Raw genomic sequence first — 14004 nt, 5'->3', positions numbered from 1 at the left:
GCATCTAATTCATAATGCTTTCAAAATAAGACTTTTCTGAACAGTAATAAATTGAATTAAGGCAAAGTTGGTTTATGTATCCTTAATGGATTATTTTCTTGATTATCTCCAGAGAAGCATTACAGTGGGAGCCAGTGTTTCTTCTGATTTTTTTTATATTTAATCTGGTATTTAGAAAATATCTTGGCAATTATTTCTCTAGCCTTACACACAGTCACCTTCATATTTATGTTAATTATTTGATAGTTCTACTGTCTATCTACTATTTTGTGGTACTAAGCTACAGACATTTAAAAAACCAGTAGTAACATGTAAGCCATGGGTCAGCAAACTAAAGCCCGGGGGCTGGATCCAGCCCAATTGCCTTTTGGATCCGGCCTGCGGACAGTCCAGGAATTGCCGCGTGGATCGGCATGGGGGATCTCATTGTTTGGGCTGCGCCATTTCCCCCCCTCTCCCTCACACACACTGCAGCGGCGCCTCCTCCCTCCCTCCTCCTGGCTTCTTGCTGCCCTGCCTAGAGGAGGAAGGGGGCTGGGCTTTGTTGAGCCGCGGTTGACTGAGTGCCATTTTAAGCAGCTACTGGGGCTCATCCGGTGCTGTGGAGAAGGGAGGGGAGAGTCGGTGGGTTCCCCCCCAAAATAGTCTGCCCCCAAAAGGTCTGAGGGACAGTGGACTGGCCCCCTGCGAAAAAAGTTTGCTGACCCCTGATGTAAGCCATGGGTCCTTTTGCTTTTTTTGGTGGTGGTAAATTCCACTTCTTGAGGAAAAGGGTAGAAAGGGGAAAAGAGAAGAGAACCTTCAGGCTTGAAGGTAAGGAATAGCAAGTTGTTAAAATAGCTAACTAATGATAAATAAATACAAAGTTGAAATGGAAAGCTGCCGGGCACCATCCAATGGTTAGTTCCACACTTTGCACGTGAGCTGTGAAAATTATTATAGGATTTTCAGGGGGATTTATCTTTCACTCTGTTGTGTAAATAGAAGATGTACAATGACTAAGCCAGAGCAGTGCTGAGCAGCTGAAAATGTGCTGTTGCAACAAGATATCCTCAAACCAATAAAAGTAAATCCTGTATTTCAAATTAAACCCCATACACTTCATCCTAAAGCCCCAACGCCTTTTACGTTTTCCTTTCTTTTGGAAAGTGCTGCTGACTGTTGTATCTGGCGCTCCCTTTTGGCAACTTCTCCTTAGTCTCTTAAGGCGTCATTTATCAGTTGTCCAGGCTACATTTTCCATCCTCTCGCCTCGTGTCTCGAATTGTCTGGCTGTCTTCTCATCTACTTTGTTGTTCTTCTAAAGCCCTCTGGCAGTATCTTTCAGCTTCTTGGGCAACTTTTTCAGTTCTTCCCTTGAGAATCAGTCCCTCGGCTTTCTTTTCTTCTGCTACTACCCAAATGGTTTGCTTTGTCCTCCACTTGACTGGCTACTCTAGTCGCCACAATAAGCTGTTATATCAGTGACTGCATCACAAGAAGGTGCCTTTTAGCTTAGCCAGCCCATTGAGTGCATCTAGCTCATTAGGGTCTACACTGACTTGCGGTGACTTTCCAGGGTTCCATACAGGGATCTTTCCCAGCACTACCCAGAGATGCCAGTAATTGGACCTGGAACCTTCTGCATTCAAAGCATGTGCCACTAAGTAAACTATTGCCCTTCCCACTAGTTTAGATCTGGCACAAAATCACATGCAAAGCATGGAAACAGATGATACAAGAGGGTCACAAGTACAGTAGAGATTTTACCAGCTATGCTAAAGATCCTGTGATTTGATGAATTGATGCCAGGCATTTTTACATGTGACATGTTGAACATATTGAGCTTTGACCCTCTAAATATATTTAAACTTATAGTATAATGTGTCATCGGTATTTGTTTTGGTCAGCCACTTTTCTCCTGGATGCATACTCTTTTTATGCATACAAGCATACATAGACCAAAGACAAACTTAGGCTCCGTTAACCTGTACATAAATTGTTGTAGCTGAAGCTGATAAATGCTTGAGACATAACTTGAAAAGTCATTCTTAATAAAGAGAATGTGATTTTTTTAAAAAATGTTCAGTACTGGATTATCCTGTTGTCTGTTTTCTTCTTCTGTGTAATCATGTTATAGCCACAACATAGTCCAGTATGTTTACAAATGCTTTCTTCATTACTAATTATCCACGCTGTTGTTAGCTAGTTTATAAAGCAATACTCCATAGACAGCAATTTTGGTCTCCATGTTTGTTCTCTGTCATTATCCCTGCCACTGGTCATGTAGGCTGAGACTGATGTGAGGTATAGTCCAATCAGATCTGAAAGCCTATCCCTGCTCCAGAACATCATCTTGGCATTTATCCAAATACTACTAAGATTATAATGAACATTTACAGCCTGCTCTTCAATTCCTGGGTGGGAAACAAGGAAATGAAATAGCAATAAAAATATACAGATTTTAAAAAAAGTTACAAAATTTACAGAATCCATAAAAGTCCAGTAAATAACTCAGGCAGTTTAGCTTCTTCATCGTAAAACAACAAAAACAAAACAACAGTGAGGACAATAATTAGGATCTCCAGTTAAACTAAATACTTGGTTAAGGAACTGGACATCCAACCAATGAAAACAACCAAAAGGCATTGCATTCCCACCCTATTTCTCATCTGGGGCACTCACTCCTTCTGTGTCTCTCATATAAAGAGGCCCCCACACTGTGCCAACAGACTCTCGCTCTGCCAACTTGGCTGATAGGTGTGAATAAAGGGTTAGCTGTGAGGTTACTACACTGCTCATAGTGATGCATCAATATGATAGCTTACTTCAAGGTAAATGGCGTCATGCTAAAATAGATTGGCATTATCTGTCATGTGGATATGACCTTAGAGAATTCTATTTCATATTGCGACTTTCAGTTCCCATGAAATGTAATATGAAGATGAATGCACCTGACAAACTATTAATCTCTATAGAACAAGCAAATTATTATATAAGTTATGAAATGCTCTGAAAATCCAGGAAAGTTCCTTAAGGGGGGGGGAACCAGGAAACAATTAGTCAAAGCTCCAGCTTTGGTCGTTTTGACCTCTCGGTATACCATTGAGTGAGCACTACAACATCTAATTAGGTTGCTTCTTACAGAAAGATTAGAGTTAGCCATATATTCAGATATACTAGCAAATCCACTTGGTATGGCAAGTGGGCACTGCCATCTGGTCTGTGTGAAGAGATGCCAGACTTCCAACTTTTAAGCTAGACAGGTGAATGAAGATTGCTTGCAGGTGTTACCACAACTGCCCCTGCTCAAGAGTTGGGAGAAAAGGTGGGGATTGTTTGACAGCTGTGTGGCCAAGGTGTCTGAAGAACCTTGGCCACACAGAGGCAAAATGGGCAACTTTCCCCACAGCTGGTTTTCCTTGCTCTACTGAAGGAAAGGAAGGTGTGGGTGAGAATTGGATGGGCCTGCCTAAAAGCCCTTGTAGTGTCGTCAGGCAGTGAAGCACAGAAATGCATGCTCCTTGTTGAGCCCTTCCCTCATGAGAAGCCAGGGGAATTGTTGGTTAAAGTCAATGACCAGCAAGGTTTGCTCTCTGTCTGACCTTTCCTTCAGAAAAAGGAACTGTAGTCCGATTTGCTTTCATGTAGCTGTAGATACACTGGATCCATATCTAAGAGTGCAAACCAATGTGAATTCAATTCAGAAGTAAGTCCCACCATGTTTAATGGAGTTTGCTTCCAGGAAAGAGAGAGCAATAGAATTGCACTGTAAAGATATCCAGATGTAAATGCTTACAAGTATTCCATGGGACACGGGTGGCACTGTGATCTAAACCACAGAGCCTCTTGGGCTTGCTGATCAGAAAGTTGGCGGTTTGAATCCCCACAATGTGGTGAGCTCCCGTTCGGTCCCAGCTCCTGCCCACCTAGCAGTTTGAAAGCATGTCAAGTGCAAGTAGATAAACAGGTTCTGCTCCAGCGGGAAGTTAAATGGCGTTTCCGTGCGCTGCTCTGGTTCGCCAGAAGCGGCTTAGGCATGCTGGCCACATGACCCGGAAGCTGTCTGCAGACAAACGCCGGCTCCCTCGGCCTATAGAGCGAGATGAGCGCGCAACCCCAGAGTTGTCCGTGACTGGACCTAATGATCAGGGGTACCTTTACCTTTAATACATTCTTTTCCTCCCAGATCCTTCTATTATTTCAAGAAGTCCCCTTAAACATCCCCAGGCTCTGCTAGTAGCTGAAGGAAATTGGTTGGATTCTGCTAGGTGAGGAAAATATGGAATGCTAAATGAGACAGACATTAATTAGCTGGCTTTGACAAAGCAGATTTCTTTTCACTTATTGAAACAACAACAACTACAGCAGCAGCAGCAGCAGCAGCAGCAGCAGCAGCAGCAGCAGCAAAGGCTGGTCATCTCATGGGCCATTCAGCATTCAGATCCCAAGAGTGTCTGGGGTTTGCCAAGCTAGATTTCCTATGCTAATGTGGAGAGGAAGATCTTGTCAACACAACAGAGGGTGGTTTTTGTGTGTGAATTGCTCTGTAAGACCACAACAGAGTTATAGCAGTGCCTTCAAAACGTAATGCAGATGTGTGACTGAAATGTCACTTAGCTGCGATATTCTGAAACAGAATTTTAAATGTTTATATATCATTATTATGAGCTGTGGTTTGGCACTTTTCTTTTATGCTTCTTAATTCAGCTTGTCCCACCCGCCCCCAAAAGGCCACGTCGTGCCTAAATGGTATTTTTAAACAGAAAAGTTTCATGACTTTAAAATACATTTATAACATGTATTTATAATGTTTTTATAAGTGTGTCTCCTAAAGCAATACAGTCTATTTTATATTTCAACTCGGCATACTTAAATGAAAGGATGCCTGGTTTTGCTATGGGAGTCTTATATTTGTAGTCGGTTGTTAGAATTTTGGCAGTGTAAAAGTGTGCAGTGATCAGATACATGTTGTTTTTAGCTATACAGTCCTTATGCTCTATTAACTATGGTGTTAGGAAAATAGCTGTTGGCAATTTTCCATCCTGTTGGTACACTTAGTATTTATGCTAAAAACACCGCTTTTGGGAGGGCTGCACCAATTCTCTCTTCTAAATATTTTCAGATGAGAATGCATTTCTTTACTTGATGAATGTCTTATATACCACAACGGCTGAACATTGTGCACTGTCAGTGCAACTTAGAATTGCCACAATCTGGTTTCTGCCTCTGCCTCTGTATGCATTCTGTCAGTGTCAATTCTTTGATCTAACATAGACCGAGATGGGGCAGGGAGAGTATGCATTAAGAACGTACAGGCAACGAAGCAGAGAGGAAATATTTATGTTGTGAGTCTTGCATTAGCTTTCCTCACTAGAAACTTTATGAAAGATGCTTGCTCTCGCAAAACACCTTGAATAAATTCAGATGGATTCTTCCAGGTATTGTTTCATAAGACAAAGCATTGCTTATAATTTCAGTGCTGTTTGTACATGAAATATAATTCACTGTCAGTGGAAAATTGAATTCATTTTCCAGTTCATCACTGAATGATTTGATGCTTTTTTAAAATTGTAAAACTATGGACGATGAATAGGTGCTATAAAAAGGTATAAGGCATTTTAAAATATGCATGTCATGTACTAAATATTACAGAAAAAGGCTTTTTTAAAAATATGACTTAACTTTTCTTTCCATGTAGCAACTTATTTTTTCCTTCTTCACCTTCTCCCCACTCATAGTTCTTTCTTCTCTTTTCTACCCTTGGGATCTTTAAATTTTACAATGCATTAAGCATCTGTTATATCAAAAGCCATCCATTGTTTATGCCACTTAATATTAAGAAATACTTCGTTGTGCAATAGGAAGCAATAAAAAGTCAACAGTGAACTGCTGTATGTCGGTTATTTTTCCTCAGGGGTTTCTAACATGCATTTGACTCTTGACTGAAATAATGACATACAGTTTTAGACTCAGATTGCTATCTTATCTCCACAGCCTTCACAGTAAGGGCCAAATAAAATGTGATAACTGCAGACTTGTACAGAGATTTGGGTCTGCCCTCAACTACATACAAAATGCTTAGGTATAAGGGCTATTTAAAGTAGGAGTGGGCCATTGAGCCCTTCCACCCAAATTGCTTTATTTACATGCTTTACTTCTGGCTGGGTTCCAGTGATAACACACACACACACACTCCCCCATGGATGAAAAAGCAGTCTTTAAAAAGTGGGTTGTGGTGGGAAAATTGTTTCCTTCCTGCCCACTCTCTCTCCATGCAGTTTTAACCTGAGTTACTTCTTGGCATTGTCATGTCTAGTTCCATTGTCATGTCTAGTTGTACCCTAAAAGAGCATTTAAATATGAAAAAACCAAGATTGTGTAGCCACTTTAGTCAGTTATGAATGCTAATATATATATTTCAGTAGACAGATGTATTACAGAAAGGTGCATGCATGGTATTTTGAGTAAGTGTTATAGATTACTTCATCATTTCAGATAAGGCTATGTAAATCCCTTTCCTGAGAGCGTAAATAATCAGTAGCACTGCTACCGACAAGGGATTAAAAGAAAAGAGAAGGACAGCTTCTGCTAGCTTTCCAACAAACCCATTAAATACATGTTTGTTTTAAAACTCTGGGTTGATAATTGTTTTTAAGGATTAATATGGCTTTCTACATCTTTCCGTCTGAGGGACACTCCATATTTGTTTTCATTTTTGACAGCTGTCTTTCCTTCCCTGGTGATTTCTGTTCCACTTGTTTGTTTTTCTTGAGTCTTAACAACTCTAAAGCAGGATTATTTTACATTTTGGAACTTTGGGACAGGACCTTGAGTAGCATGGCTGATCTGTGTATGCAGTCATGGAGTTAAGTCCTTTAATTTAGAAACTTTCCACTATACTCTCTTGTGTGATTAGTTGGAAAAGACCTAAAACAAACAAGTATGTCTTTTTCCAGGGAGAGCTGAAGCTCATTTGGGAAGTAAAATGCTCTGCATGCTCCTGGATGGACCAGTGATCTGGCTTGGTATAAAGGCTGCATCATATGTTCACATTTAGGTGTAGGTTGTTGGCTCCTGTCTGTCATGAGAGACAATGGAGCCAAACTGCTGGAGAATCACAATGCTTTCTGTAGCAACTGCTACTTGCCATGTTGTTTTTGGTGTGTTAGCAGCCCCTAAGTGACTTTTCTGGGGTGCAATTCTGGCCAGTGTGTATGGAGATCCTGGGCTTCCCAGACAACAAGACCTCAGTAAGATGGTCCAAAAGAAAGCAGGGCAATACTTTTGGCACCATCTTGGCTGTACGAGTTGCTGGAAGGAGGCATACAAGGTGCCATCCAACTGTCTTAGGGGCTCCACTTCAGATTTGTGTAGTGTTTGCTCCCACGCCTTTTATTCTCCCAAAGATGTTCCACGAGGTATTGGGTGTGGATTGTTCCTCACCCAAATGACTCACACAAATGACTATGGCTGTAAGGAAGCAGAGGTTTAGGGCCAGAGTTTTCCTTCTCCTAGATGAGCTACCTTCACTGGTTGAGAAGCCCCACTTCATTTCCCTCTACAACACATGGAGAAACCACCTTCTTGACTGTTGGACCTGCTCTTGGTCTCGTCCTCTCAATCCTCTGGAGCCTGTCTTTGCATGCAGGTGATAGACAACTCTCTAACTCCACTGATTCAGCGAGAGCTTAAGACCCATTGGCTACCCTCACCAGGTTTAGCTGGCAAGTTGGAAGCCATTTCCTGGGATGTGATATATATATATATATATATATATACACACACACACACACACAATCTATGGTAGGATCATATTTGGAATACTGTATACACTTCTGGCCACCATACGTCACAAGCATAGCCCTTTCTAAACCATGAGGGATGTGCAAAGGCTTGGAAGTGATTTGATACTGAGTTGATGAGCTTTAGGCTTTGGTACAGCATCTACTTTAGTTTGGCCAAACTGCGGGAGGCAGTGAAAGATAGGCGTGCCTGGCGTGCTCTGGTCCATGGGGTCACGAAGAGTTGGACACGACTGAACGACTGAACAACAACAACAACAGCTAGAGAAATAGACTAGGTGGTAGGGGAGGGAGCCACAGGGATCCTCTGAAACCAGTTTGGTTCTTGCTGCTGCTGCTCTGCACTCCCAACAGGTGTCGATGGTGAGGCCTCTACTTTAGTATCCTGTGTCTCCTGTTCGCTAACTAAATTCGTTCTGAATGTCAGATCATGAGCAAGAGGTGATGTATTAGTTAGCGATTTCCTTTATTAAGTTGCCTAGCATATCCCATTATAAGGGAACACTTTGTAAAAGTTCACACACAAGTCCTAGTTTCCTTTAATTGCCACTTGAAGCTTTGGGGAAAGTGTGATGAATGTAAGTTGTAGATTTCTGCTTTTATAACGCAATAAAGGGATATTACAGAGAGGAAAAGAAAATTTCTCTTAAGAGACTGAGGTTTTGTCTTGTCTGATAAATGTTTTTCTTTAATGTTGGATTGTTTAGCAACCATTGAGTTTCTCTCTTTTGTAATGTGTAGCTCAGCTTACGGTACTTGTTCGGTCAGTCTGAATTCTTGTATTAAACTGATTCTTTGAATAAGGCTGGTCCCTCTTTTATGAGGCACTTCTTCTCTCTTGATGTGCTTCTACAAGAACAGAGTCAGTTCTTTTTTAACCTAAATAAAAATGCAGGAACAAAATTAGATGATATAATTCAGATTCGCAAGTTGAAAAGCTTTAGCACTGGCCATGATTAAGTTTGGGCAAAAATGATAAAAGGCACTTAAAAGTATTCTTTGTGGTTTCTTTGCAGCCCCACATCTTTGCAGCCCCTTTGATAACTTTCTAGAGCTAGCAAGCAGTTTGATGGGAAGTCTGCTAGCCTTCAGTGTGCATACCAAAGGAGGATCCCCCCCCAGCATCCCTGTACCCTTGCCTCTTTTGTGAGGGAGCCTATGGCTCAGAAAGTCCCATTCCACAACTGTTGAACTCACAGCAACAAGTTGCCCTCCCTCCTTGATCTCTCCCACTAAGTTTTAACACTTGCTGGATTTAGGAATTAGAAGGTGCTCAGGCATTAAGCCTAACCCTCTGCCCCCCTTCCACCCCCATAACAATACAAATACTTAGCTTACAATCTTATTATGAATTCAGATTCACCTGAAAAGGCATAATCCAAGCAGAACAGGAATGCATCAGAAAGCTTTTGAGAACACAAAGAGTTGCAGAAGTACAAAAAAATTGTAGGGGGACCCAAAATATCCTAATAAGTACAGCACATATTCACTGGGCATGAAGGGGTGCTGATATATGAGGGGAGGAGAATTGAAAACTGAGGAGAATGGAATGATGTATCCTTGGAAAAGTCATGGCTGGCTGACTGTAATTACATTTTTTTGCAGGTCCTGCTTTATTTTATTTTCAAAATTTATACTGCTTTTGCAACATCTAGGTCCCACAGCAACTTTTATACAAAATGACAACATATTGCCTCACATCATGCATAACTGTGTATCTATTTAGTAAACATTATTTAATGTGTTTGGAGTTGTGGCTAGATCAATTTGCAGCAATATATTTATTTGTTAAATAGTAAGGGTTAATTTTCCACATATAAGTGGAGAATATGAGTGTTACAAGCCACAAAATTCTTCTTATTTTCATCTGTGCATTGTTATAAATTATACTTTGTATTCAAAGCAGTTAGTGTGACAACATGTTTCATTGCTTCTGTATAAGGATAGCTTTATGTATTGTATACGCCTCAATAAGAGCACTGAGATCATATCCTTACATTAGATACTGAGCTTATATCTGTCCTACCCTTCTTCTGAATCATCAGATATGGCTACAGTGCTGTATGAAACAATTACGTTTAGATCCCACACTGTTTAATGAAATGCTGTCTTTATAAAACACTAATTAAAACACATTTTTTTCAATGTTAGAGTCATTTTCACATCCTTTGGATTTAATTGGTCAGCATTAAACATGTGGCAGAAGTGTGAACATGCTGGGAATGTGAGCTTGGGATCACATATCTTTGTTTTGAGACTCTGTCCTGCAGTGAGATACCCAAAATCTTCCTGATGCAGCACATGTAGATGGTGTTGAGACGTCATTCCTGGCGGGTGTAAGTTGCCCATGTCTCAACACCCTAAAGATGTGTGGTCACCACAATCAGTCCGGTGGTGTACCCACAGCAGTGGCCAGAGGAGGAATGACCCCCGGGAGGAGGAGAGAAAGAAGAAATATATTCATCTGCAGCAAAACATGTCTCTCATCTCCCATACCAGTTTCTACAGCCATAGCAGGCTACAGCCCGAAGTTAAACATTGTGCTTTTTTTTTTTTTTACTTGTTCTGGAATTATTTCTGTACATCTCTGCATAGTTTGCTGCTATCTTGTGAGTAGGGAGCAGCCATGATATTCTAAGAAAAGCTGCAGAGTATTTTAAAGAATCCCAGTGTAAGGAATTGGACTGGACACTTTCTAAATAGGAAAATTCAAAGATAATTGCACAACAGCAGGGACTCCTGTTTGGTAGTTTACTTAGCATTTGGTTGAGCTAGGCCTGCATATGGCTCTGCGCTATGGGTCAATTAGTTATGTTTGCCCACACAGAAATTAATAGCTATATGACAATCCGCAAGGGAATAGAACCTCCTAGAATTCATTGCAGCTACAAAGAAAGGATTTGCCTACAGAAAGAATAGGATAGAATTGAGTGTGTATAAATAAACTGGGACTACATTTTGACCAGGAACCGATGATAATATAGAAGCTAGTCCAGGAGTAAATTCACTACAAGTTAGTAACGGTATTTTCTAGTATGCCCAGGGAAGGGAATAAGGTAGATAAACAACAGCTGTGTAAGCAATAGTCATGGGGACACATGCAGAGAAGTTGCAAATGTAGGGCACACCTGCTGCAGGTAGATGCCTTGCAAGCTCTTCTGTTATGCATGCATTGATAATTTCAAGGTAGGGGTGCCCAAGGGCTTTATGTAATTGACTAAGCAAATTGAAAAGGAACCACCAGTTTTAAATTAGATAGCAACGAAAAGAAACTTAGATGTGAGCCCAAAGACAAATGTGAAAAAACAACAACAGATTGTTCTTCAAATCACTTTGAAATGGCTAGTGTTATACTGATAGTTTCTGTTTTGCATCATGATTATATTGGTTAAGAATAATGGGTTCTAATCATATACTGTTGCACAACTCGAATAATTATGATACTTTAATTAAATGTTTGGAAACAAAAGATACTAGGATCTTACATACAGATTTTGCTACACAAATCATTGAATCATATCCGCATGATATTATTTTACTGGGGGGAAAATTAGTTTCCAAAACCAGCTGCCAAAAACGAAGTAGTTATTCCATTTGCTTCGGCACAGGATGAATATGACAAGCAGACAGTACTACGCTAGAGCTTTTTCTCAGGACCAGCAGATACTCCAGGTGTTATAAAGACCTTCAGTGATATCCAGTGTTAGTTATATGAAATCAAGGGGTGCATATAGACTAAGTACCCTGGAATATAACTTAGTTGGATATACTGCCTTTTATGAATAAAGTGATGGGACCACACTACCCACCAATATAAGGAAATCAGTATTTTGACTGATTTCACAGAATGAACAAATGGAATGAAAATAATTCAAGGAGACAAAAATCAAAATTGCTTCAGTTTCCAATTAAGTAGGTTGTTGTAATGCAAACAGAAATTGTGGTTGGTCTCGGCTATGGCCGGGGTGGGGAAACTTTTCATCCCAGCAGACTGATTTCCTGTCTCCCCATACCTGAGTGGCTACTTGGATAGGTAGATGGGGACATGATCTCTGGTTATCAGTTTTTTTCCCCTTTGCACTCAAGCTGAACTGCAAAGGAAGATGTTAGCCTACCCAAGCAAGGCTTGAAGTTATTGCCAATCAGCTGATTGGTATACTTTAAACCTGCTTGGATCAGCTGCACTCCAGAGTTCCTGACTGTAAATTCTTGGAATTTAGCCAGTTGAATTAGGGCTTGAAGTCACTGCTGAGTGACACTGACTTCAAGCCCACCTTTAAAAGGCACTGCACACAATACACAGTTGCCAAGAAACAATAAACTCTTACAGTTGTTCCTTTGCAGACTTGTCTTTACCACTCTTGACACCTGATGGAAACAAGCCAGATTCAGAAATCATGAAGTTGTCTTGCTTGCTGCTCTAGAAGAGAAGATTTTCCAGCTAAAGTGGCCCAAAACAATGCCACAACACAAATTTCAATGTGCAATATCCCCACAGTGTTACCAGGGTTACCTCCAACCTGATGAATAGGGATTTCCCATTATTTTACAGTTTCTTTAAATTTTTCTTGTTATTGTTTTGCTACCACAAACAGTGAGTGATACCAAATCCCATTCAAAGTATGTTACAGCATGTTGAGACAAGGGAAGAAATGACACTAGAAGGGAAGTGTCTCTGCTAATTATTAGTGTTACTAGTGTGTTATTGCAAATAAACATAAATTAATGTTTTTATTTGTGCAGAGTTGTTTGGAAAAATAATTCTAAATATGGTTTATGTTTTTTTATTCCCAAGGAATTTTAGATCATAATAGATCAGATCCCACAAGTGCAGTAAAAGTACATTTCATTCTGTTTCTAGATTTATTAGCTGTGCCTAAGCATCCGTATGCTGCTATGGAAAACTGGGGACTAAGTGTTTTTGTGGAGCAGAGGATACTTCTGGATCCAAGCATTTCTTCCATATCATACTTACTTGATGTCACCATGGTCATTGTGCATGAGCTGTGCCATCAGGTAGGAGATAAACCTTATCACTTGTAAGCATGCTACTTAAAACTGTTGTTGTCGTTGTTTAAGTCAAAGCATTTTCCATGTTGACTGTTCTATCAGGAAGACTCATTTTAGTTATACAGAAGGGAAACACATCAATTCTGGGCATTACTGTGATGAACAGACAGACATTAAGTATAAAAAACACTATAATGATGAGCATAAGAAGTTCACCAACATTCAAGAAATGGGAATCTGATCAATATTGTAAATTTTCCTTCCCTTTGGTGTGATATATAATGGAGTTTTTTCTTTATATAGTTCAGCATAGTGATGTTCTCAGGAAGTGATTAATTATAGCACCATAACTGTTTCAAGCCAAGTTTCATGTTCTAGTCAAAACTTGCAGTGACTGAAATAAATTTCATAGTCACTCTTACTCACTTACATAAACTCGGGAAGCAGTTTTTTCTTTATGTTTCTGCAATGGTTCTCTGTATATGAACGATGAATATCATACTTCTGTGTTTATTGTGATTCTTAAATATAATGAAAAATATTACAGTTAACCCTTTACACTGATTTCACATTCTTCCCTCTGTATCTCCTTTCTTTAATTTAAATATAACATTTCCGTAACATAGGATGAGTGCAAAAGTTAGACATAGTGTAGAGGGAACAGAAACTTCATTTCCCCCTCTTGAAACAAAGGTAATATTTGATTCTAAATGTAATTCATTCACCTTACAAACAACCCTTTCATAAATATAGGAAATGTTCAACCTTTTCCCACAATAGCACTTAAATAGCACAGGAATAAAGGCTGGAATGGAGTTGTGTCAACACTGTGAGGCAATGTAGTTTCCCCAAAGGCTGCTGTAATACCATTAGGGTGTTTATTCCCAGTTCATTTCCAGCATACCAGGCAAGGGAGGTGAGATCTTCCTGTGCATGAGATGCTACCACTATGCGGACCTAGCCAAGTAAGTCTTATTTAATAGGAAGGGAGAGTTCAGGATCAGGCTGACTTGAGTCAGTTTGGCTTTGGAAAATGAGTATTTACATTGTGGGCGCAGAAATAGCCTGACTTATTTTATTTTTTTGAACCAATGTGATGTAAGCCAAGAGGAGAGAGTAACTCACCTCTGGTTGTCACTAGAAAGAAATAGGGAAACAAGGCTATTGTTCTGGAGAGGAAATGTGATACCTCAATATTCTGCATTTAAGG

General features: G+C 40.1%; 1 protein-coding gene across 1 annotated transcript in view; it reads left to right on the top strand.

Moving 5' to 3' along the window:
- TRHDE (thyrotropin releasing hormone degrading enzyme) overlaps nucleotides 1-14004 on the top strand; it is a 196346-nt gene that overhangs the window by 80361 nt on the left and 101981 nt on the right. The window contains exon 4 of the mRNA XM_033161733.1: nucleotides 12646-12800. Coding sequence (XP_033017624.1) covers nucleotides 12646-12800 — 155 coding nt within the window. The remainder of the gene's footprint in view (nucleotides 1-12645; nucleotides 12801-14004) is intronic.

Source organism: Lacerta agilis, chromosome 10 (genome assembly GCF_009819535.1).
Source record: "Lacerta agilis isolate rLacAgi1 chromosome 10, rLacAgi1.pri, whole genome shotgun sequence".
Classification (NCBI taxonomy): domain Eukaryota; kingdom Metazoa; phylum Chordata; class Lepidosauria; order Squamata; family Lacertidae; genus Lacerta; species Lacerta agilis.
Note: the sequence above shows the minus strand (reverse complement) of the source record. Positions and strands in the feature narration are given on the sequence as shown.